Source organism: Phyllobates terribilis, unplaced genomic scaffold (genome assembly GCF_046119375.1).
Source record: "Phyllobates terribilis strain yellow unplaced genomic scaffold, ASM4611937v1 Scaffold_5__5_contigs__length_657084704, whole genome shotgun sequence".
NCBI classification, from domain to species: Eukaryota; Metazoa; Chordata; class Amphibia; order Anura; family Dendrobatidae; genus Phyllobates; species Phyllobates terribilis.
The window spans coordinates 356,177,977-356,202,434 of NW_027362765.1; the positions used below are offsets into that span (position 1 = coordinate 356,177,977).

General features: G+C 63.9%; 1 protein-coding gene across 2 annotated transcripts in view; it reads left to right on the forward strand.

The window, feature by feature from the left end:
- NRAP (nebulin related anchoring protein) overlaps nt 1-24,458 on the forward strand; it is a 200,481-nt gene that overhangs the window by 59,682 nt on the left and 116,341 nt on the right. For both annotated transcript variants that reach the window (XM_073684672.1, XM_073684673.1), the window contains exons 11-12: nt 3,354-3,470; nt 3,761-3,865. In XM_073684672.1, the coding sequence (XP_073540773.1) occupies nt 3,354-3,470; nt 3,761-3,865 (222 nt within the window). The remainder of the gene's footprint in view (nt 1-3,353; nt 3,471-3,760; nt 3,866-24,458) is intronic.

Sequence of the window (24,458 nt, forward strand, 5' to 3'; positions counted from 1 at the left end):
CTTATTTGGGCCTGTTGTTCCCGGACCCGCCTCTCTCTCCGCTCCCTCGCAAACTCCTCGAGCTGCTGTCGGCAGCACGCAGCACGCTCCGCTGCAGCTGCCCTGGTTTCTTGAGTGAACCCCATTAGGTCTTCTCCGGTGGGGTCCCACTCAAATTGGGTCTCTTCAAGCGGGGGCGAGATCCTTATCACGGGCTTCGGAGCCGGAATCAGGGGTGCACACATGGCCCCAACTCTCCTCTGGTGCTCCAGTTCGTAATATTCCTGGGGCCAGATGAAAGGCTGCCCGTCCGGCCACGTGTGCTGGGCAAACAAGTCCTCTCCCAGACGCGGCACCCTTGGTTTTACGGGTGCGGGCGCGGTGGTGGTGGCGCCCGGGTTGCCCAGGCCTTGCGGCCAGGCCTGGGGCACCTGGAAGGTGAAGGGCACTGTTAGGACGGCGGCACCCTGGGCTACCTGGCCTTGCGGCCAGGCCGGAGGCTCCGCGGAGGTAGGGGGCGCTGTTGGTATTGCGGCGCCCGGGGGTACTAGGCCTTGCGACCAGGCTGAAGGTACTTCCTGCTTGGTCACGCTCGGGGTCGAGGCGTGTGACGTCACAGGGGTCGCGGCGGCGGCTTCCGGTTGGGGCCTAGTCTGCATTGGTGACATGGCGTTTTCGGGCACAGCAGGGGGACTTTCGGGCTCTGCGACGGGGAGCTGGGGCAGGTAAGCGGTGTCCCGGCTTGGGGTATAGACGTCCCCTTTACCTGCCTCCATGCGTTCGGCTCCCTTCTCGGCGCCGTCTCCGGCCTTGGGTCCTCCCGCGCCATCCTCAGAGGCGGTCTGTCTCCTCATCTTGGCTGGCGTGCTCCGGGTCTTGGTTTGCTGGGCCATCTCTCGGCTCCACTCCGCCAATGTCTCTCGCTGTACCCGGGCCATCCTCCGTGCGAGGCCCTCCAGGGCAGTTTGTGCACACTCCCGGTCTCGGGGGAGCTGTGCGAGGACCTCCACTAGGCCTAGTGGGGTCGCGGTTTCCAGCAGGCTCCTGACCAACGGGTCGGTGCTGCTCTGCTCTTCTTCCAGCAGGCTCCTGGCCAGCGGGCCGGTGCTGCTCTGCTCTCTCGCCATCTCCGGGTGAGATTCTCTGCTACTCCTCTCCAGGCTTCCTGCCTCCGGGTGCGCTCGCTCTAGACTGCTCCAGACGGCACCCATCTTCGTTCTTTTCTTTCGTCTCCTCCCCCTTCGAGGGCGGTCCCGGGACCACTGGGTGATTGTCAGCTCCAGGGGCTGTTCTTTCACGCTGACAGACACCTCTAGCATCACAGTCTCTGTTGGTGGGGGCGGTTTCCACTTTTGGCGCCATTTTCGGTCCTGGCCCACGATGGGAGGTGGCCTCTTGCCACCCTCTGGCACGCCCATAATGGCGTCCGCTCTTCCAAGGCGGGAAACCTTTGGAAATGGCGGGAATCGCTTCCCAGTGGCGGGAAACTCTGCAGATGGCGGGAAAACGCTGTTAATGGCGGACAACCGGCGGGAATCGACTGGTGATGGGGTCCGATGGCGGGGACCCTCCGGAACCGGCAGGAGACTTCTTTTTGAGGTAAACTCGCACTTTTCTTCAGGCACGCAGTACCCGGGTGTTGCGGGCACGTAATCCTGCCGACTACGCCAAAGTTGACGCGCCCCCTGGGCCATATTCGTTAGTGGGAATATCCGGAGCCGGATCAGATGGGGGTTGTAGTCTTCCGAGTGGCTGTGACCCGGTCCGTGCCCAGGGTGTCAAACTCAGTTGTATGTGGCAGTCCTACAGATGTTATAAGTTCTTAATGTCGACTACGCCACCCGTTGTGTTGCGGTCACTATGGCCGCCGCTGCAGCAGGGTCCGCTGAGGCTGATGGTGTAGGTGCAGCGTTTGATGGTATAACCCCCAACGGGTGGGGTATAGCCTCAGGGGGATCAGGTGCAGAGGATGGGAGTTGTGGTGATGCAGTGTAGACGGCAATCAGAGACAGAGTCGGGTTATGCAGTTTAGGATGTTTACTCACTGCTGATGTTCTGGTCACTCCAGCTTCGAGTGACCTCCCGAGCCGTGCTGCGTCCACCAGGTTCTGGATCCAGCCAACTCCCAAATAAGTCCGGAGCGTGACCCTGAGCTCTCCTTCAGTCCTTTCTCTGGCCGTCCCCACTATTGATCCACCCAGGTCCAGCTCCCTCGGGCCTTCTGTTGGGACACCCTTGGCCTTGGGTTCCCTGACCCTCCTCGTGGTATGCCTTCGTGGTGGATATGGTGGGTGACCGTGGCAAACGCTGCCCACGGTCTCCGGTCTCTGGCTGGGGAATGTTTTTACCCCCACCAGCTTGGGTTCCGGTACCCTGATGCCGACTCTTCACCCGGGGATTTAGTTTGGGGTCTTAGAGTCCTTTTCTTCTGTGCCTCTGAGTCTCTCTCTCTCTCCTCTCTCACTCTGGGTCTCTCTTCTCCTCTGCTCCTGACTTTCTCTCTGCAACTGACCCTGTTCTTAGTTGGTGCCCACCTTATATACACCCTCTATGTGTGAGCTCAGGCGACCAGCACCCAATGAGCTCCTATCTTTACTCAGGCTGCTCCCCCTATCTGCCCCTACACTACTTGGGATGTACCACCCCCCTCCCACTCCAGCCAGGAACAGACTCGGTCGTACCTGCACATTTCTAAGTGGGAGTACCGTCGGTCTGCTCCTCGGAAATGGGATGTGTGTAGTGCATGCAGCCTACCGAGCTCAGATCCACACTCCTTCCTTACCCGGGAGTGGAATATCACACCTCTGGATTGAGGTGCAATACCCCTGTAGCAGCCGAATCCTCAGGGTGCTACATATGGACGCTAGGTGAATGTATGATTGCTGTACGGATGTTCGGTGTATGGACGCTAGGTGAATGTATGATTGATGTATGGATGTTAGGTGAATGTATGATTGATGTATGGACGGTAGGTGAATGTATGATTGACGTATGGACGCTAGGTGAATGTATGATTGATGTATGGACGCTAGGTGAATGTATGATTGATGTATGGACGCTAGGTGAATGTATGTTCGGTGTATGGACGCTAGGTGAATGTATGATTGATGTATGGACGATAGGTGAATGTATGATTGATGTATGGACGATAGGTGAATGTATGATTGATGTATGGACGATAGGTGAATGTATGATTGATGTATGGACGCTAGGTGAATGTATGATTGATGTATGGATGTTAGGTGTATGGATGATCAGTGTATGTATGATTGCTGTACGGATGTTCGGTGTATGGACGCTAGGTGAATGTATGATTGGGATGTCCATCTCTGTGTGTCTATTGAATCCTTCCATGGTTTATGGCTGTATTTCAGATTAAATATAAGAAAGACGTCTCCAGGATGAGGGGCGCTGCCCAGTACCACACCCTGACCGCAGAGGAGAACCTGGCGCTGAAACAAGCCCAGAACGTTAACAAACTCGTCAGTGAGGTGAGCGCCGGGTTATAAGGGGCCCATCACATGGGGTCCACACCGCCATGGGACACCGCGGGTTCTCTAACAACTCACAACCCTTCCTGGTGGCCCTTTAGTGATCATATCCAGCAGTGGCCACCTCTCTATATACAGGGGGCACAGGGTTATGGACCCCCATACCATTTCTACCAGCATTGGTCTTGTCTTGGTCTTGCCCTGGTAAGAGCCAGCAGCCTGGACTCCCATCTGTATAAGGACCCTGCTCCCCCCCTGATTCTCCGTTTCCTCATCTTTGTGTCTTCCAGGTGGGATACAAGAAGGACTTAGAGAACAGTAAGGGGCACAGCATCAACTACTGCGAGACGCCCCAATTCCAGAACGTCAATAAGATCTCCAAATACACCAGTGATGTAAGTACGACCCCCGTACAGGCGCCGTGCCCCCCACTCTGAGCAGTCACTGCTGCCAAGCTCGGGGTCGGATTTCCGTGTCCTCCTGGAATAACGTGTGGGGTCCTCCAGTGCGTTCACCCCCGATTGTCCTCAGGCCAAACATCTGCTCTTAAAGGAATATTCCATGTTCAGCAAATAGCGTTATCCTCGGTGCACTGAGACCTTCTGCAATCTTCCTATATACTTCCCAAACTAATTCCTCCTTGTTTTCAAGATCTCTGCTTGCTGGGGTAATATGAAACGTCATTATTTAGGGGATACAAATCTGTCCCGGTCACATGATGGACAGACGGCCGCACGGCTCGTTACTAGATAGTCCAGGTATCGGAGCTGAGTCCCATAATGAGCCCCTGTAATTAATGAGGGGCCAGACGTCTCTGTGCAGATCAGAAAATCTCCTACCGTTTTGTGTACACAGCTCCTGTGTAGAGTTTTGTATCTCCATGGTTACAGACTACATATGAAATGTGTAGTCAGGTCCTGCAGTCATGTGTTACTCCCATCATTCCTCTTCTTAAAAAAGAAAGAGCAGGACGTGACTGCCGTATCCGACTACACAGGCTTTGTTTGTAGTCTGTTGTCATGGAAACACATCAGCAATTTTCAATCAAGACTGAGCAACATTTTTTCAGTTCTTATTTCTGATGCAGAGGAGAAATGTTCTGCGGATGATATGAGAATGGAAGCGTCTGCTCCGGGGAGGGATCACTAATACTTGTGCGCATATTACAGGCCGGGAGTCTCAGACGGGGAAGAGGATACAGGAGAGGGGGAGATGGGACAGAGACCTCTGAGCGGAGCTCACACACAGGCACAGGTCACATGATGTAATGCGCAGTTACAATGTATCAAACACGGAAATGATACAAATACAACAATGCAGCCTGGTGTGTGCGGAGCAGCAGGCGGTCAGCGACTAATAGTAATCAGAAAGGCCAGGAATCAATAATAATTCATCTTACAGAGACGCGTCATCGCTGCGCGCCCAAACCAGGAGAGGCCGGAGGCTGTGCAGGCGTACGGCCCAGGATAGGCCGGAGGCTGTGCAGGTGTACGGCAGAGGAGAGGCCGGAGGCTGTGCTGGTGTACGGCCCAGGAGAGGCCAGAGGCTGTGCTGGTGTACGGCCCAGGAGAGGCCGGAGGCTGTGCAGGCGTACGGCCCAGGAGAGGCCGGAGGCTGTGCAGGCGTACGGCCCAGGAGAGGCCGGAGGCTGTGCAGGCGTACGGCCCAGGAGAGGCCGGAGGCTGTGCAGGCGTACGGCCTAGGAGAGGCCGGAGGCTGTGCAGGTGTACGGCAGAGGAGAGGCCGGAGGCTGTGCTGGTGTACGGCCCAGGAGAGGCCAGAGGCTGTGCTGGTGTACGGCCCAGGAGAGGCCGGAGGCTGTGCAGGCGTACGGCCCAGGAGAGGCCGGAGGCTGTGCAGGCGTACGGCCCAGGAGAGGCCGGAGGTTGTGTAGGTGTACGGCCCAGGAGAAGCCGGAGGCTGTGCAGGCGTACAGCCCAGGAGAGGCCGGAGGCTGTGGAGGCGTACGGCCCAGGAGAGGCTGGAGGCTGTGGAGGCGTACGGCCCAGGAGAGGCTGGAGGTTGTGCAGGCGTACGGCCCAGGAGAGGCCGGAGGCTGTGCAGGCGTATGGCCCAGGAGAGGCCGGAGGCTGTGCAGGCGTATGGCCCAGGAGAGGCCGGAGGCTGTGCAGGCGTACGGCCCAGGAGAGGCTGGAGGTTGTGTAGGTGTATGGCCCAGGAGAGGCCGGAGGCTGTGCAGGCGTACGGCGCAGGAGAGGCTGGAGAGAGGCAGGTATATGGCCCAGGAGAGGCCGGAGGCTGTGCAGGTGTACGGCCCAGGAGAGGCTGGATGTTGTGTAGGTGTACGGCCCAAGAGAGGCTGGAGGCTATGCAGGTTTACGGCCCAGGAGAGGCCGGAGAGAGGCAGGTGTACGGCCCAGGAGAGTCTGGAGGCTGTGCAGGTGTACGGCCCAGGAGAGGCTGGAGACTGTGCAGGTGTATGGCCCAGGAGAGGCCGGAGACTGTGCAGGTGTATGGCCCAGGAGAGGCCGGAGACTGTGCAGGTGTATGGCCCAGGAGAGGCTGAAGACTGTGCAGGTGTATGGCCCAGGAGAGGCTGGAGGCTGCGCAGGCGTACGGCCCAGGAGAGGCCGGAGGCTGAGCAGGCGTACGGCCCAGGAGAGGCCGGAGGCTGTGCAGGCGTATGGCCCAGGAGAGGCCGGAGGCTGTGCAGGTGTACGGCCTAGGAGAGGCTGTACAGGTGTACGGCCGGAGAGGCTGGAGACTGTGCAGGTGTACGGCCCAGGAGAGGCTGGAGGCTGTGTAGGTGTACGGCCCAGGAGAGGCTGGAGGCTGTGTAGGTGTACGGCCCAGGAGAGCCTGGAGGCTGTGTAGGTGTACGGCCCATGAGAGGCTGGAGGCTGTGCAGGTTTACGGCCCAGGAGAGGCCGGAGAGAGGCAGGTTTACGGCCCAGGAGAGGCTGGAGGCTGTGCAGGTGTACGGCCCAGGAGAGGCTGGAGACTGTGCAGGTGTATGGCCCAAGAGACGCTGGAGAGAGGCTGGAGGCTGTGCAGGCGTACGGCCCAGGAGAGGCCGGAGGCTGTGCAGGTGTACGGACTAGGAGAGGCTGGAGACTGTGCAGGTGTATGGCCCAGGAGAGGCTGGAGGCTGTGTAGGTGTACGGCCTAGGAGAGGCTGGAGGTTGTGTAGGTGTACGGCCGAGGAGAGGCTGAAGACTGTGCAGGTGTACGGCCCAGGAGAGGCTGGAGACTGTGCAGGTGTACGGCCCAGGAGAGGCTGGAGACTGTGCAGGTGTATGGCCCAGGAGACGCTGGAGAGAGGCAGGTGTATGGCCCAGGAGGGGCCGGAGGCTGTGCAGGCGTATGGCCCAGGAGAGGCTGGAGGCTGTGCAGGTGTACGGCCCAGGAGAGGCTGGAGGTTGTGTAGGTGTACGGCCCAGGAGAGGCTGGAGGCTGTGCAGGTTTATGGCCCAGGAGAGGCCGGAGAGGGGCAGGTGTACGACCCAGGAGAGGCTGGAGACTGTGCAGGTGTATGGCCCAGGAGAGGCTGGAGACTGTGCAGGTGTATGGCCCAGGAGAGGCTGGAGAGAGGCTGGAGGCTGTGCAGGCGTACGGCCCAGGAGAGGCCGGAGGCTGTGCAGGTGTACGGCCCAGGAGAGGCCGGAGGCTTTGCAGGTGTATGGCCCAGGAGGGGCCGGAGGCTGTTCAGGTGTACGGCCTAGGAGAGGCTGTACAGGTGTACGGCCGGAGAGGCTGGAGACTGTGCACGTGTACGGCCCAGGAGAGGCTGGAGACTGTGCACGTGTACGGCCCAGGAGAGGCTGGAGGCTGTGCAGGTGTACGGCCCAGGAGAGGCTGGAGGCTGTGCAGGTGTACGGCCCAGGAGAGGCTGGAGGCTGTGCAGGTGTACGGCCCAGGAGAGGCTGGAGACTGTGCAGGTGTACGGCCCAGTAGAGGCTGGAGACTGTGCAGGCATACGGCCTAGGAGAGGCTGGAGAGTGTGCAGGTGTACGGCCCAGGAGAGGTTGGAGACTGTGCAGGTGTATGGCCCAGGAGAGGCCCGAGGCTGTGCAGGCGTACGGCCCAGGAGAGGCTGGAGGCTGTGCAGGTGTACGGCCCAGGAGAGGCCGGAGGCTGTGCAGGTGTACGGCCCAGGAGAGGCTGGAGGCTGTGTAGGTGTACGGCCTAGGAGAGGCTTGAGGCTGTGCAGGCGTACGGCCCATGAGAGGCTGGAGAGAGGCAGGTGTATGGCCCAGGAGAGGCCGGAGGCTGTGCAGGCGTACGGCCCAGGAGAGGCTGGAGGTTGTGTAGGTGTACGGCCCAAGAGAGGCTGGAGGTTGTGTAGGTGTACGGCCCAAGAGAGGCTGGAGGCTATGCAGGTTTACGGCCCAGGAGAGGCTGGAGAGAGGCAGGTTTACGGCCCAGGAAAGGCTGGAGGCTGTGCAGGTGTACGGTCCAGGAGAGGCTGGAGACTGTGCAGGTGTATGGCCCAAGAGAGGCTGGAGAGAGGCTGGAGGCTGTGCAGGCGTGCGGCCCAGGAGAGGCCGGAGGCTGTGCAGGCGTACGGCCGAGGAGAGGCCGGAGGCTGTGCAGGTGTACGGACTAGGAGAGGCCGGAGACTGTGCAGGTGTACGGCCCAGGAGAGGCTGGAGGCTGTGTAGGTGTACGGCCCAGGAGAGGCTGGAGGCTGTGTAGGTGTACGGCCCAGGAGAGGCTGGAGAGAGGCTGAAGGCTGCGCAGGCGTAGGGCCCAGGAGAGGCCGGAGGCTGTGCAGGCGTACGGCCCAGGAGAGGCCGGAGGCTGTGCAGGCGTACGGCCCAGGAGAGGCCGGAGGCTGTGCAGGCGTACGGCCCAGGAGAGGCCGGAGGCTGTGCAGGCGTACGGCCCAGGAGAGGCCGGAGGCTGTGCAGGCGTACGGCCCAGGAGAGGCCGGAGGCTGTGCAGGCGTACGGCCCAGGAGAGGCCGGAGGCTGTGCAGGTATACGGCCGGAGAGGCTGGAGACTGTGCAGGTGTACGGCCCAGGAGAGGCTGGAGGCTGTGTAGGTGTACGGCCCAGGAGAGGCTGGAGGCTGTGTAGGTGTACGGCCCAGGAGAGGCTGGAGGCTGTGTAGGTGTACGGCCCAGGAGAGTCTGGAGGCTGTGCAGGTGTACGGCCCAGGAGAGGCCGGAGAGAGGCAGGTGTATGGCCCAGGAGAGGCTGGAGGCTGTGCATGTGTACGGCCCAGGAGAGGCTGGAGACTGTGCAGGTGTATGGCCCAGGAGAGGCTGGAGACTGTGCAGGTGTATGGCCCAGGAGAGGCTGGAGAGAGGCTGGAGGCTGTGCAGGCGTACGGCCCAGGAGAGGCCGGAGGCTGTGCAGGTGCACGGCCCAGGAGAGGCCGGAGGCTGTGCAGGCGTATGGCCCAGGAGGGGCCGGAAGCTGTGCAGGTGTACGGCCTAGGAGAGGCTGTACAGGTGTACGGCCGGAGAGGCTGGAGACTGTGCAGGTGTACGGCCCAGGAGAGGCTGGAGGCTGTGCAGGTGTACGGCCCAGGAGAGGCTGGAGGCTGTGCAGGTGTACGGCCCAGGAGAGGCTGGAGGCTGTGCAGGTGTACGGCCCAGGAGAGGCTGGAGGCTGTGCAGGTGTACGGCCCAGGAGAGGCCGGAGAGAGGCAGGTGTATGGCCCAGGAGAGGCTGGAGACTGTGGAGGTGTACGGCCCAGTAGAGGCTGGAGACTGTTCAGGTGTACGGCCCAGGAGAGGCTGGAGACTGTGCAGGCGTACGGCCTAGGAGAGGCTGGAGACTGTGCAGGTGTACGGCCCAGGAGAGGTTGGAGACTGTGCAGGTGTATGGCCCAGGAGAGGCCGGAGGCTGTGCAGGTGTATGGCCCTTGAGAGGCTGGAGGCTGTGTAGGTGTACGGCCCAGGAGAGGCTGGAGGCTGTGTAGGTGTACGGCCCAGGAGAGGCTGGAGGCTGTGTAGGTGTACGGCCCAGGAGAGGCCGGAGGCTGTGTAGGTGTACGGCCCAGGAGAGGCCGGAGGCTGTGCAGGCGTATGGCCCAGGAGGGGCCGGAGGCTGTGCAGGTGTACGGCCTAGGTGAGGCTGTACAGGTGTACAGCCCAGGAGAGGCTGGAGGTTGTGTAGGTGTGCGGCCCAGGAGAGGCTGGAGGCTGTGCAGGTTTATGGCCCAGGAGAGGCTGGAGAGAGGCAGGTGTACGGCCCAGGAGAGGCTGGAGACTGTGCAGGTGTACTGCCCAGGAGAGGCTGGAGACTGTGCAGGTGTATGGCCCAGGAGAGGCTGGAGACTGTGCAGGTGTATGGCCCAGGAGAGGCTGGAGACTGTGCAGGTGTATGGCCCAGGAGAGGCTGGAGAGAGGCTGGAAGCTGTGCAGGCATACGGCCTAGGAGAGGCCAGAGGCTGTGCAGGTGTACGGCCCAGGAGAGGCCAGAGGCTGTGCAGGCGTATGGCCCAGGAGGGGCCGGAGGCTGTGCAGGTGTACGGCCTAGGAGAGGCTGTACAGGTGTACGGCCGGAGAGGCTGGAGACTGTGCAGGTGTACGGCCCAGGAGAGGCCGGAGGCTGTGCAGGCGTATGGCCCAGGAGGGGCCGGAGGCTGTGCAGGTGTACGGCCTAGGAGAGGCTGTACAGGTGTACGGCCCAGGAGAGGCCGGAGAGAGGCAGGTGTATGGCCCAGGAGAGGCTGGAGACTGTGCAGGTGTACGGCCCAGTAGAGGCTGGAGACTGTTCAGGTGTACGGCCCAGGAGAGGCTGGAGACTGTGCAGGCGTACGGCCTAGGAGAGGCTGGAGACTGTGCAGGTGTACGGCCCAGGAGAGGTTGGAGACTGTGCAGGTGTATGGCCCAGGAGAGGCCGGAGGCTGTGCAGGTGTACGGCCCAGGAGAGGCTGGAGGCTGTGTAGGTGTACGGCCCAGGAGAGGCTGGAGGCTGTGTAGGTGTACGGCCCAGGAGAGGCTGGAGGTTGTGTAGGTGTACGGCCCAGGAGAGGCCGGAGGCTGTGCAGGTGTACGGCCTAGGAGAGGCTGTACAGGTGTACGGCCCAGGAGAGGCTGGAGGTTGTGTAGGTGTACGGCCCAGGAGAGGCTGGAGGCTGTGCAGGTTTATGGCCCAGGAGAGGCCGGAGAGAGGCAGTAGTACGGCCCAGGAGAGGCCGGAGACTGTGCAGGTGTACGGCCCAGGAGGGCTGGAGAGAGGCAGGTGTATGGCCCAGGAGAGGCTGGAGGCTGTGCAGGCGTATGGCCCAGGAGAGGCCCGAGGCTGTGCAGGCGTACGGCCCAGGAGAGGCTGGAGGCTGTGCAGGCGTACGGCCCAGGAGAGGCTGGAGGCTGTGCAGGCGTACGGCCCAGGAGAGGCTGGAGGCTGTGTAGGTGTACGGCCTAGGAGAGGCTGGAGGTTGTGTAGGTGTACGGCCCAGGAGAGGCTGGAGGCTGTGCAGGTTTACGGCCCAGGAGAGGCTGGAGAGAGGCAGGTGTATGGCCCAGGAGAGGCCGGAGGCTGTGCAGGCGTACGGCCCAGGAGAGGCCCGAGGCTGTGCAGGCTTACGGCCCAGGAGAGGCCGGAGGCTGTGCAGGCGTACGGCCCAGGAGAGGCCGGAGGCTGTGCAGGCGTACGGCCCAGGAGAGGCTGGAGAATGTGTAGGTGTACGGCCCAGGAGAGGCTGGAGGCTGTGTAGGTGTACGGCTCAGGAGAGGCTGGAGGTTGTGTAGGTGTACGGCCCAGGAGAGGCTGGAGGCTGTGCAGGTTTACGGCCCAGGAGAGGCCAGAGAGAGGCAGGAGTACGGCCCAGGAGAGGCCGGAGACTGTGCAGGTGTACGGCCCAGGAGGGCTGGAGAGAGGCAGGTGTATGGCCCAGGAGAGGCCGGAGGCTGTGCAGGCGTACGGCCCAGGAGAGGCCCGAGGCTGTGCAGGCGTACGGCCCAGGAGAGGCCGGAGGCTGTGCAGGCGTACGGCCCAGGAGAAGCTGGAGGCTGTGCAGGTGTACGGCCCAGGAGAGGCTGGAGGCTGTGCAGGTGTACGGCCCAGAAGAGGCTGGAGACTGTGTAGGTGTACGGCCTAGGAGAGGCTGGAGGCTGTGCAGGCGTACTTCCCAGGAGAGGCTGGAGAGAGGTAGGTGCATGGCCCAGGAGAGGCCGGAGGCTGTGCAGGCGTACGGCCCAGGAGAGGCGGGAGGTTGTGTAGGTGTACGGCCCAAGAGAGGCTGGAGGCTATGCAGGTTTACGGCCCAGGAGAGGCTGGAGAGAGGCAGGTTTACGGCCCAGGAAACGCTGGAGGCTGTGCAGGCGTACGGCCCAGGAGAGGCTGGAGGCTGTGCAGGTGTACGGCCCAGGAGAGACTGGAGGCTGTGCAGGTGTACGGCCCAGGAGAGGCTGGAGGCTGTGCAGGTTTACGGCCCAGGAGAGGCTGGAGAGAGGCAGGTGTATGGCCCAGGAGAGGCCGGAGGCTGTGCAGGCGTACGGCCCAGGAGAGGCCGGAGGCTGTGCAGGCGTACGGCCCAGGAGAGGCCCGAGGCTGTGCAGGCTTACGGCCCAGGAGAGGCCGGAGGCTGTGCAGGCGTACGGCCCAGGAGAGGCCGGAGGCTGTGCAGGCGTACGGCCCAGGAGAGGCTGGAGGCTGTGCAGGCGTACGGCCCAGGAGAGGCTGGAGGCTGTGCAGGCGTACGGCCCAGGAGAGGCTGGAGGCTGTGTAGGCGTACGGCTCAGGAGAGGCTGGAGGCTGTGCAGGCGTACGGCCCAGGAGAGGCTGGAGGCTGTGTAGGCGTACGGCCCAGGAGAGGCTGGAGGCTGTGTAGGTGTACGGCCCAGGAGAGCCTGGAGGCTGTGTAGGTGTACGGCCCATGAGAGGCTGGAGGGTGTGCAGGTTTACGGCCCAGGAGAGGCCGGAGAGAGGCAGGTTTACGGCCCAGGAGAGGCTGGAGGCTGTGCAGGTGTACGGCCCAGGAGAGGCTGGAGACTGTGCAGGCGTACGGCCTAGGAGAGGCTGGAGACTGTGCAGGTGTACGGCCCAGGAGAGGTTGGAGACTGTGCAGGTGTATGGCCCAGGAGAGGCCGGAGGCTGTGCAGGTGTATGGCCCTTGAGAGGCTGGAGGCTGTGTAGGTGTACGGCCCAGGAGAGGCTGGAGGCTGTGTAGGTGTACGGCCCAGGAGAGGCTGGAGGCTGTGTAGGTGTACGGCCCAGGAGAGGCCGGAGGCTGTGTAGGTGTACGGCCCAGGAGAGGCCGGAGGCTGTGCAGGCGTATGGCCCAGGAGGGGCCGGAGGCTGTGCAGGTGTACGGCCTAGGTGAGGCTGTACAGGTGTACAGCCCAGGAGAGGCTGGAGGTTGTGTAGGTGTGCGGCCCAGGAGAGGCTGGAGGCTGTGCAGGTTTATGGCCCAGGAGAGGCTGGAGAGAGGCAGGTGTACGGCCCAGGAGAGGCTGGAGACTGTGCAGGTGTACTGCCCAGGAGAGGCTGGAGACTGTGCAGGTGTATGGCCCAGGAGAGGCTGGAGACTGTGCAGGTGTATGGCCCAGGAGAGGCTGGAGACTGTGCAGGTGTATGGCCCAGGAGAGGCTGGAGAGAGGCTGGAAGCTGTGCAGGCATACGGCCTAGGAGAGGCCAGAGGCTGTGCAGGTGTACGGCCCAGGAGAGGCCAGAGGCTGTGCAGGCGTATGGCCCAGGAGGGGCCGGAGGCTGTGCAGGTGTACGGCCTAGGAGAGGCTGTACAGGTGTACGGCCGGAGAGGCTGGAGACTGTGCAGGTGTACGGCCCAGGAGAGGCCGAAGGCTGTGCAGGCGTATGGCCCAGGAGGGGCCGGAGGCTGTGCAGGTGTACGGCCTAGGAGAGGCTGTACAGGTGTACGGCCCAGGAGAGGCCGGAGAGAGGCAGGTGTATGGCCCAGGAGAGGCTGGAGACTGTGCAGGTGTACGGCCCAGTAGAGGCTGGAGACTGTTCAGGTGTACGGCCCAGGAGAGGCTGGAGACTGTGCAGGCGTACGGCCTAAGAGAGGCTGGAGACTGTGCAGGTGTACGGCCCAGGAGAGGTTGGAGACTGTGCAGGTGTATGGCCCAGGAGAGGCCGGAGGCTGTGCAGGTGTACGGCCCAGGAGAGGCTGGAGGCTGTGTAGGTGTACGGCCCAGGAGAGGCTGGAGGCTGTGTAGGTGTACGGCCCAGGAGAGGCTGGAGGTTGTGTAGGTGTACGGCCCAGGAGAGGCCGGAGGCTGTGCAGGTGTACGGCCTAGGAGAGGCTGTACAGGTGTACGGCCCAGGAGAGGCTGGAGGTTGTGTAGGTGTACGGCCCAGGAGAGGCTGGAGGCTGTGCAGGTTTATGGCCCAGGAGAGGCCGGAGAGAGGCAGTAGTACGGCCCAGGAGAGGCCGGAGACTGTGCAGGTGTACGGCCCAGGAGGGCTGGAGAGAGGCAGGTGTATGGCCCAGGAGAGGCTGGAGGCTGTGCAGGCGTATGGCCCAGGAGAGGCCCGAGGCTGTGCAGGCGTACGGCCCAGGAGAGGCTGGAGGCTGTGCAGGCGTACGGCCCAGGAGAGGCTGGAGGCTGTGCAGGCGTACGGCCCAGGAGAGGCTGGAGGCTGTGCAGGTGTACGGCCCAGGAGAGACTGGAGGCTGTGCAGGTGTACGGCCCAGGAGAGGCTGGAGGCTGTGTAGGTGTACGGCCTAGGAGAGGCTGGAGGTTGTGTAGGTGTACGGCCCAGGAGAGGCTGGAGGCTGTGCAGGTTTACGGCCCAGGAGAGGCTGGAGAGAGGCAGGTGTATGGCCCAGGAGAGGCCGGAGGCTGTGCAGGCGTACGGCCCAGGAGAGGCCCGAGGCTGTGCAGGCTTACGGCCCAGGAGAGGCCGGAGGCTGTGCAGGCGTACGGCCCAGGAGAGGCCGGAGGCTGTGCAGGCGTACGGCCCAGGAGAGGCTGGAGAATGTGTAGGTGTACGGCCCAGGAGAGGCTGGAGGCTGTGTAGGTGTACGGCTCAGGAGAGGCTGGAGGTTGTGTAGGTGTACGGACCAGGAGAGGCTGGAGGCTGTGCAGGTTTACGGCCCAGGAGAGGCCAGAGAGAGGCAGGAGTACGGCCCAGGAGAGGCCGGAGACTGTGCAGGTGTACGGCCCAGGAGGGCTGGAGAGAGGCAGGTGTATGGCCCAGGAGAGGCCCGAGGCTGTGCAGGCGTACGGCCCAGGAGAGGCCGGAGGCTGTGCAGGCGTACGGCCCAGGAGAAGCTGGAGGCTGTGCAGGTGTACGGCCCAGGAGAGGCTGGAGGCTGTGCAGGTGTACGGCCCAGAAGAGGCTGGAGACTGTGTAGGTGTACGGCCTAGGAGAGGCTGGAGGCTGTGCAGGCGTACTTCCCAGGAGAGGCTGGAGAGAGGTAGGTGCATGGCCCAGGAGAGGCCGGAGGCTGTGCAGGCGTACGGCCCAGGAGAGGCTGGAGGTTGTGTAGGTGTACGGCCCAAGAGAGGCTGGAGGCTATGCAGGTTTACGGCCCAGGAGAGGCTGGAGAGAGGCAGGTTTACGGCCCAGGAAACGCTGGAGGCTGTGCAGGCGTACGGCCCAGGAGAGGCTGGAGGCTGTGCAGGTGTACGGCCCAGGAGAGACTGGAGGCTGTGCAGGTGTACGGCCCAGGAGAGGCTGGAGGCTGTGTAGGTGTACGGCCTAGGAGAGGCTGGAGGTTGTGTAGGTGTACGGCCCAGGAGAGGCTGGAGGCTGTGCAGGCGTACGGCCCAGGAGAGGCTGGAGGCTGTGCAGGCGTACGGCCCAGGAGAGGCTGGAGGCTGTGCAGGTGTACGGCCCAGGAGAGACTGGAGGCTGTGCAGGTGTACGGCCCAGGAGAGGCTGGAGGCTGTGTAGGTGTACGGCCTAGGAGAGGCTGGAGGTTGTGTAGGTGTACGGCCCAGGAGAGGCTGGAGGCTGTGCAGGTTTACGGCCCAGGAGAGGCTGGAGAGAGGCAGGTGTATGGCCCAGGAGAGGCCGGAGGCTGTGCAGGCGTACGGCCCAGGAGAGGCCGGAGGCTGTGCAGGCGTACGGCCCAGGAGAGGCCCGAGGCTGTGCAGGCTTACGGCCCAGGAGAGGCCGGAGGCTGTGCAGGCGTACGGCCCAGGAGAGGCCGGAGGCTGTGCAGGCGTACGGCCCAGGAGAGGCTGGAGGCTGTGCAGGCGTACGGCCCAGGAGAGGCTGGAGGCTGTGTAGGTGTACGGCTCAGGAGAGGCTGGAGGCTGTGCAGGCGTACGGCCCAGGAGAGGCTGGAGGCTGTGTAGGTGTACGGCCCAGGAGAGGCTGGAGGCTGTGTAGGTGTACGGCCCAGGAGAGCCTGGAGGCTGTGTAGGTGTACGGCCCATGAGAGGCTGGAGGCTGTGCAGGTTTACGGCCCAGGAGAGGCCGGAGAGAGGCAGGTTTACGGCCCAGGAGAGGCTGGAGGCTGTGCAGGTGTACGGCCCAGGAGAGGCTGGAGACTGTGCAGGTGTATGGCCCAAGAGACGCAGGAGAGAGGCTGGAGGCTGTGCAGGCGTACGGCCCAGGAGAGGCCGGAGGCTGTGCAGGTGTACGGACTAGGAGAGGCTGGAGACTGTGCAGGTGTATGGCCCAGGAGAGGCTGGAGGCTGTGTAGGTGTACGGCCCAGGAGAGGCTGGAGGTTGTGTAGGTGTACGGCCGAGGAGAGGCTGAAGACTGTGCAGGTGTACGGCCCAGGAGAGGCTGGAGACTGTGCAGGTGTACGGCCCAGGAGAGGCTGGAGACTGTGCAGGTGTATTGTCCAGGAGACGCTGGAGAGAGGCAGGTGTATGGCCCAGGAGGGGCCGGAGGCTGTGCAGGCGTATGGCCCAGGAGAGGCTGGAGGCTGTGCAGGTGTACGGCCCAGGAGAGGCTGGAGGTTGTGTAGGTGTACGGCCCAGGAGAGGCTGGAGGCTGTGCAGGTTTATGGCCCAGGAGAGGCCGGAGAGAGGCAGGTGTACGACCCAGGAGAGGCTGGAGACTGTGCAGGTGTATGGCCCAGGAGAGGCTGGAGGCTGTGCAGGCGTACGGCCCAGGAGAGGCCGGAGGCTGTGCAGACGTACGGCCCAGGAGAGGCTGGAGAATGTGTAGGTGTACGGCCCAGGAGAGGCTGGAGGTTGTGTAGGTGTACGTCTCAGGAGAGGCTGGAGGTTGTGTAGGTGTACGGCCCAGGAGAGGCTGGAGGCTGTGCAGGTTTACGGCCCAGGAGAGGCCAGAGAGAGGCAGGAGTACGGCCCAGGAGAGGCCGGAGACTGTGCAGGTGTACGGCCCAGGAGGGCTGGAGAGAGGCAGGTGTATGGCCCAGGAGAGGCCGGAGGCTGTGCAGGTGTACGGCCCAGGAGAGGCCCGAGGCTGTGCAGGCGTACGGCCCAGGAGAGGCCGGAGGCTGTGCAGGCGTACGGCCCAGGAGAAGCTGGAGGCTGTGCAGGTGTACGGCCCAGGAGAGGCTGGAGGCTGTGCAGGTGTACGGCCCAGAAGAGGCTGGAGACTGTGTAGGTGTACGGCCTAGGAGAGGCTGGAGGCTGTGCAGGCGTACTTCCCAGGAGAGGCTGGAGAGAGGTAGGTGCATGGCCCAGGAGAGGCCGGAGGCTGTGCAGGCGTACGGCCCAGGAGAGGCTGGAGGTTGTGTAGGTGTACGGCCCAAGAGAGGCTGGAGGCTATGCAGGTTGACGGCCCAGGAGAGGCTGGAGAGAGGCAGGTTTACGGCCCAGGAAACGCTGGAGGCTGTGCAGGCGTACGGCCCAGGAGAGGCTGGAGGCTGTGCAGGTGTACGGCCCAGGAGAGACTGGAGGCTGTGCAGGTGTACGGCCCAGGAGAGGCTGGAGGCTGTGTAGGTGTACGACCTAGGAGAGGCTGGAGGTTGTGTAGGTGTACGGCCCAGGAGAGGCTGGAGGCTGTGCAGGTTTACGGCCCAGGAGAGGCTGGAGAGAGGCAGGTGTATGGCCCAGGAGAGGCCGGAGGCTGTGCAGGCGTACGGCCCAGGAGAGGCCGGAGGCTGTGCAGGCGTACGGCCCAGGAGAGGCCCGAGGCTGTGCAGGCTTACGGCCCAGGAGAGGCCGGAGGCTGTGCAGGCGTACGGCCCAGGAGAGGCCGGAGGCTGTGCAGGCGTACGGCCCAGGAGAGGCTGGAGGCTGTGCAGGCGTACGGCCCAGGAGAGGCTGGAGGCTGTGTAGTTGTACGGCCGGAGAGGCTGGAGACTGTGCACGTGTACGGCCCAGGAGAGGCTGGAGGCTGTGTAGGTGTACGGCCCAGGAGAGGCCCGAGGCTGTGCAGGCTTACGGCCCAGGAGAGGCCGGAGGCTGTGCAGGCGTACGGCCCAGGAGAGGCCGGAGGCTGTGCAGGCGTACGGCCCAGGAGAGGCTGGAGAATGTGTAGGTGTACGGCCCAGGAGAGGCTGGAGGCTGTGTAGGTGTACGGCTCAGGAGAGGCTGGAGGTTGTGTAGGTGTACGGCCCAGGAGAGGCTGGAGGCTGTGCAGGTTTACGGCCCAGGAGAGGCCAGAGAGAGGCAGGAGTACGGCTCAGGAGAGGCCGGAGACTGTGCAGGTGTACGGCCCAGGAGGGCTGGAGAGAGGCAGGTGTATGGCCCAGGAGAGGCCGGAGGCTGTGCAGGCGTACGGCCCAGGAGAGGCCCGAGGCTGTGCAGGCGTACGGCCCAGGAGAGGCCGGAGGCTGTGTAGGCGTACGGCCCAGGAGAAGCTGGAGGCTGTGCAGGTGTACGGCCCAGGAGAGGCTGGAGGCTGTGCAGGTGTACGGCCCAGAAGAGGCTGGAGACTGTGTAGGTGTACGGCCTAGGAGAGGCTGGAGGCTGTGCAGGCGTACTTCCCAGGAGAGGCTGGAGAGAGGTAGGTGCATGGCCCAGGAGAGGCCGGAGGCTGTGCAGGCGTACGGCCCAGGAGAGGCTGGAGGTTGTGTAGGTGTACGGCCCAAGAGAGGCTGGAGGCTATGCAGGTTTACGGCCCAGGAGAGGCTGGAGAGAGGCAGGTTTACGGCCCAGGAAACGCTGGAGGCTGTGCAGGCGTACGGCCCAGGAGAGGCTGGAGGCTGTGCAGGTGTACGGCCCAGGAGAGGCTGGAGGCTGTGCAGGTGTACGGCCCAGGAGAGGCTGGAGGCTGTGTAGGTGTACGGCCTAGTAGAGGCTGGAGGTTGTGTAGGTGTACGGCCCAGGAGAGGCTGGAGGCTGTGCAGGTTTACGGCCCAGGAGAGGCTGGAGAGAGGCAGGTGTATGGCCCAGGAGAGGCCGGAGGCTGTGCAGGCGTACGGCCCAGGAGAGGCCGGAGGCTGTGCAGGCGTACGGCCCAGGAGAGGCCCGAGGCTGTGCAGGCTTACGGCCCAGGAGAGGCCGGAGGCTGTGCAGGCGTACGGCCCAGGAGAGGCCGGAGGCTGTGCAGGCGTACGGCCCAGGAGAGGCTGGAGGCTGTGCAGGCGTACGGCCCAGGAGAGGCTGGAGGCTGTGTAGGTGTACGGCTCAGGAGAGGCTGGAGGCTGTGCAGGCGTACGGCCCAGGAGAGGCTGGAGGCTGTGTAGGTGTACGGCCCAGGAGAGGCTGGAGGCTGTGTAGGTGTACGGCCCAGGAGAGCCTGGAGGCTGTGTAGGTGTACGGCCCATGAGAGGCTGGAGGCTGTGCAGGTTTACGGCCCAGGAGAGGCCGGAGAGAGGCAGGTTTACGGCCCAGGAGAGGCTGGAGGCTGTGCAGGTGTACGGCCCAGGAGAGGCTGGAGACTGTGCAGGTGTATGGCCCAAGAGACGCTGGAGAGAGGCTGGAGGCTGTGCAGGCGTACGGCCCAGGAGAGGCCGGAGGCTGTGCAGGTGTACGGACTAGGAGAGGCTGGAGACTGTGCAGGTGTATGGCCCAGGAGAGGCTGGAGGCTGTGTAGGTGTACGGCCCAGGAGAGGCTGGAGGTTGTGTAGGTGTACGGCCGAGGAGAGGCTGAAGACTGTGCAGGTGTACGGCCCAGGAGAGGCTGGAGACTGTGCAGGTGTACGGCCCAGGAGAGACTGGAGACTGTGCAGGTGTATGGCCCAGGAGACGCTGGAGAGAGGCAGGTGTATGGCCCAGGAGGGGCCGGAGGCTGTGCAGGCGTATGGCCCAGGAGAGGCTGGAGGCTGTGCAGGTGTACGGCCCAGGAGAGGCTGGAGGTTGTGTAGGTGTACGGCCCAGGAGAGGCTGGAGGCTGTGCAGGTTTATGGCCCAGGAGAGGCCGGAGAGAGGCAGGTGTACGACCCAGGAGAGGCTGGAGACTGTGCAGGTGTATGGCCCAGGAGAGGCTGGAGACTGTGCAGGTGTATGGCCCAGGAGAGGCTGGAGAGAGGCTGGAGGCTGTGCAGGCGTACGGCCCAGGAGAGGCCGGAGGCTGTGCAGGTGTACGGCCCAGGAGAGGCCGGAGGCTTTGCAGGTGTATGGCCCAGGAGGGGCCGGAGGCTGTTCAGGTGTATGGCCTAGGAGAGGCTGTACAGGTGTACGGCCGGAGAGGCTGGAGACTGTGCATGTGTACGGCCCAGGAGAGGCTGGAGACTGTGCACGTGTACGGCCCAGGAGAGGCTGGAGGCTGTGCAGGTGTACAGCCCAGGAGAGGCTGGAGGCTGTGCAGGTGTACGGCCCAGGAGAGGCTGGAGAGAGGCAGGTGTATGGCCCAGGAGAGGCTGGAGACTGTGCAGGTGTACGGCCCAGTAGAGGCTGGAGACTGTTGAGGTGTACGGCCCAGGAGAGGCTGGAGACTGTGCAGGCATACGGCCTAGGAGAGGCTGGAGAGTGTGCAGGTGTACGGCCCAGGAGAGGTTGGAGACTGTGCAGGTGTATGGCCCAGGAGAGGCCGGAGGCTGTGCAGGTGTACGGCCCAGGAGAGGCTGGAGGCTGTGTAGGTGTACGGCCCAGGAGAGGCTGGAGGTTGTGTAGGTGTACGGCCCAGGAGAGGCTGGAGGCTGTGCAGGTTTATGGCCCAGGAGAGGCCGGAGAGAGGCAGGAGTACGGCCCAGGATAGGCCGGAGACTGTGCAGGTGTACGGCCCAGGAGGGCTGGAGAGAGGCAGGTGTATGGCCCAGGAGAGGCCGGAGGCTGTGCAGGCGTACGGCCCAGGAGAGGCCCGAGGCTGTGCAGGCGTACGGCCCAGGAGAGGCCCGAGGCTGTGCAGGCGTACGGCCCAGGAGAGGCCGGAGGCTGTGCAGGCGTACGGCCCAGGAGAGGCTGGAGGCTGTGCAGGCGTACGGCCCAGGAGAGGCTGGAGGCTGTGCAGGTGTACGGCCCAGGAGAGGCTGGAGGCTGTGCAGGTGTACGGCCCAGGAGAGGCTGGAGGCTGTGTAGGTGTACGGCCTAGGAGAGGCTGGAGGTTGTGTAGGTGTACGGCCCAGGAGAGGCTGGAGGCTGTGCAGTTTTATAGCCCAGGAGAGGCTGGAGACAGGCAGGTGTATGGCCCAGGAGAGGCCGGAGGCTGTGCAGGCGTACGGCCCAGGAGAGGCCCGAGGCTGTGCAGGCGTACGGCCCAGGAGAGGCCGGAGGCTGTGCAGGCGTACGGCCCAGGAGAGGCCGGAGGCTGTGCAGGCGTACGGCCCAGGAGAGGCTGGAGAATGTGTAGGTGTACGGCCCAGGAGAGGCTGGAGGCTGTGTAGGTGTACGGCCCAGGAGAGGCTGGAGGTTGTGTAGGTGTACGGCCCAGGAGAGGCTGGAGGCTGTGCAGGTTTACGGCCCAGGAGAGGCCAGAGAGAGGCAGGAGTACGGCCCAGGAGAGGCCGGAGACTGTGCAGGTGTACGGCCCAGGAGGGCTGGAGAGAGGCAGGTGTATGGCCCAGGAGAGGCCGGAGGCTGTGCAGGCGTACGGCCCAGGAGAGGCCCGAGGCTGTGCAGGCGTACAGCCCAGGAGAGGCCGGAGGCTGTGCAGGCGTACGGCCCAGGAGAGGCTGGAGGCTGTGCAGGTGTACGGCCCAGGAGAGGCTGGAGGCTGTGCAGGTGTACGGCCCAGGAGAGGCTGGAGGCTGTGCAGGTGTACGGCCCAGGAGAGGCTGGAGGCTGTGTAGGTGTACGGCCTAGGAGAGGCTTGAGGCTGTGCAGGCGTACGGCCCATGAGAGGCTGGAGAGAGGCAGGTGTATGGCCCAGGGGAGGCCGGAGGCTGTGCAGGCGTACGGCCCAGGAGAGGCTGGAGGTTGTGTAGGTGTACGGCCCAAGAGAGGCTGGAGGCTATGCAGGTTTACGGCCCAGGAGAGGCTGGAGAGAGGCAGGTTTACGGCCCAGGAAAGGCTGGAGGCTGTGCAGGTGTACGGCCCAGGAGAGGCTGGAGACTGTGCAGGTGTATGGCCCAAGAGAGGCTGGAGAGAGGCTGGAGGCTGTGCAGGCGTGCGGCCCAGGAGAGGCCGGAGGCTGTGCAGGCGTACGGCCGAGGAGAGGCCGGAGGCTGTGCAGGTGTATGGACTAGGAGAGGCCGGAGACTGTGCAGGTGTACGGCCCAGGAGAGGCTGGAGGCTGTGTAGGTGTACGGCCCAGGAGAGGCTGGAGGTTGTGTAGGTGTACGGCCGAGGAGAGGCTGAAAACTGTGCAGGTGTATGGCCCAGGAGAGGCTGGAGAGAGGCTGAAGGCTGCGCAGGCGTAGGGCCCAGGAGAGGCCGGAGGCTGTGCAGGCGTACGGCCCAGGAGAGGCCGGAGGCTGTGCAGGCGTACGGCCCAGGAGAGGCCGGAGGCTGTGCAGGCGTACAGCCCAGGAGAGGCCGGAGGCTGTGCAGGCGTACGGCCCAGGAGAGGCCGGAGGCTGTGTAGGCTTATGGCCCAGGAGAGGCCGGAGGCTGTGCAGGTATACGGCCGGAGAGGCTGGAGACTGTGCAGGTGTACGGCCCAGGAGAGGCTGGAGGCTGTGTAGGTGTACGGCCCAGGAGAGGCTGGAGGCTGTGTAGGTGTACGGCCCAGGAGAGGCTGGAGGCTGTGCAGGTGTACGGCCCAGGAGAGGCCGGAGAGAGGCAGGTGTATGGCCCAGGAGAGGCTGGAGGCTGTGCATGTGTACGGCCCAGGAGAGGCTGGAGACTGTGCAGGTGTACGGCCCAGGAGAGGCTGGAGACTGTGCAGGTGTATGGCCCAGGAGAGGCTGGAGAGAGGCTGGAGGCTGTGCAGGCGTACGGCCCAGGAGAGGCCGGAGGCTGTGCAGGTGCACGGCCCAGGAGAGGCCGGAGGCTGTGCAGGCGTATGGCCCAGGAGGGGCCGGAAGCTGTGCAGGTGTACGGCCTAGGAGAGGCTGTACAGGTGTACGGCCGGAGAGGCTGGAGACTGTGCAGGTGTACGGCCCAGGAGAGGCTGGAGGCTGTGCAGGTGTACGGCCCAGGAGAGGCTGGAGGCTGTGCAGGTGTACGGCCCAGGAGAGGCTGGAGGCTGTGCAGGTGTACGGCCCAGGAGAGGCCGGAGAGAGGCAGGTGTATGGCCCAGGAGAGGCTGGAGACTGTGGAGGTGTACGGCCCAGTAGAGGCTGGAGACTGTTCAGGTGTACGGCCCAGGAGAGGCTGGAGACTGTGCAGGCGTACGGCCTAGGAGAGGCTGGAGACTGTGCAGGTGTACGGCCCAGGAGAGGTTGGAGACTGTGCAGGTGTATGGCCCAGGAGAGGCCGGAGGCTGTGCAGGTGTATAGCCCTTGAGAGGCTGGAGGCTGTGTAGGTGTACGGCCCAGGAGAGGCTGGAGGCTGTGTAGGTGTACGGCCCAGGAGAGGCTGGAGGCTGTGTAGGTGTACGGCCCAGGAGAGGCCGGAGGCTGTGTAGGTGTACGGCCCAGGAGAGGCCGGAGGCTGTGCAGGCGTATGGCCCAGGAGGGGCCGGAGGCTGTGCAGCTGTACGGCCTAGGTGAGGCTGTACAGGTGTACAGCCCAGGAGAGGCTGGAGGTTGTGTAGGTGTGCGGCCCAGGAGAGGCTGGAGGCTGTGCAGGTTTATGGCCCAGGAGAGGCTGGAGAGAGGCAGGTGTACGGCCCAGGAGAGGCTGGAGACTGTGCAGGTGTACTGCCCAGGAGAGGCTGGAGACTGTGCAGGTGTATGGCCCAGGAGAGGCTGGAGACTGTGCAGGTGTATGGCCCAGGAGAGGCTGGAGACTGTGCAGGTGTATGGCCCAGGAGAGGCTGGAGAGAGGCTGGAAGCTGTGCAGGCATACGGCCTAGGAGAGGCCAGAGGCTGTGCAGGTATACGGCCCAGGAGAGGCCAGAGGCTGTGCAGGCGTATGGCCCAGGAGGGGCCGGAGGCTGTGCAGGTGTACGGCCTAGGAGAGGCTGTACAGGTGTACGGCCGGAGAGGCTGGAGACTGTGCAGGTGTACGGCCCAGGAGAGGCCGGAGGCTGTGCAGGCATATGGCCCAGGAGGGGCCGGAGGCTGTGCAGGTGTACGGCCTAGGAGAGGCTGTACAGGTGTACGGCCCAGGAGAGGCCGGAGAGAGGCAGGTGTATGGCCCAGGAGAGGCTGGAGACTGTGCAGGTGTACGGCCCAGTAGAGGCTGGAGACTGTTCAGGTGTACGGCCCAGGAGAGGCTGGAGACTGTTCAGACGTACGGCCTAGGAGAGGCTGGAGACTGTGCAGGTGTACGGCCTAGGAGAGGTTGGAGACTGTGCAGGTGTATGGCCCAGGAGAGGCCGGAGGCTGTGTAGGTGTACGGCCCAGGAGAGGCTGGAGGTTGTGTAGGTGTACGGCCCAGGAGAGGCCGGAGGCTGTGCAGGTGTACGGCCTAGGAGAGTCTGTACAGGTGTACGGCCCAGGAGAGGCTGGAGGTTGTGTGGGTGTACGGCCCAGGAGAGGCTGGAGGCTGTGCAGGTTTATGGCCCAGGAGAGGCCGGAGAGAGGCAGTAGTACGGCCCAGGAGAGGCCGGAGACTGTGCAGGTGTACGGCCCAGGAGGGCTGGAGAGAGGCAGGTGTATGGCCCAGGAGAGGCTGGAGGCTGTGCAGGCGTATGGCCCAGGAGAGGCCCGAGGCTGTGCAGGCGTACGGCCCAGGAGAGGCTGGAGGCTGTGCAGGCGTACGGCCCAGGAGAGGCTGGAGGCTGTGCAGGCGTACGGCCCAGGAGAGGCTGGAGGCTGTGCAGGTGTACGGCCCAGGAGAGACTGGAGGCTGTGCAGGTGTACGG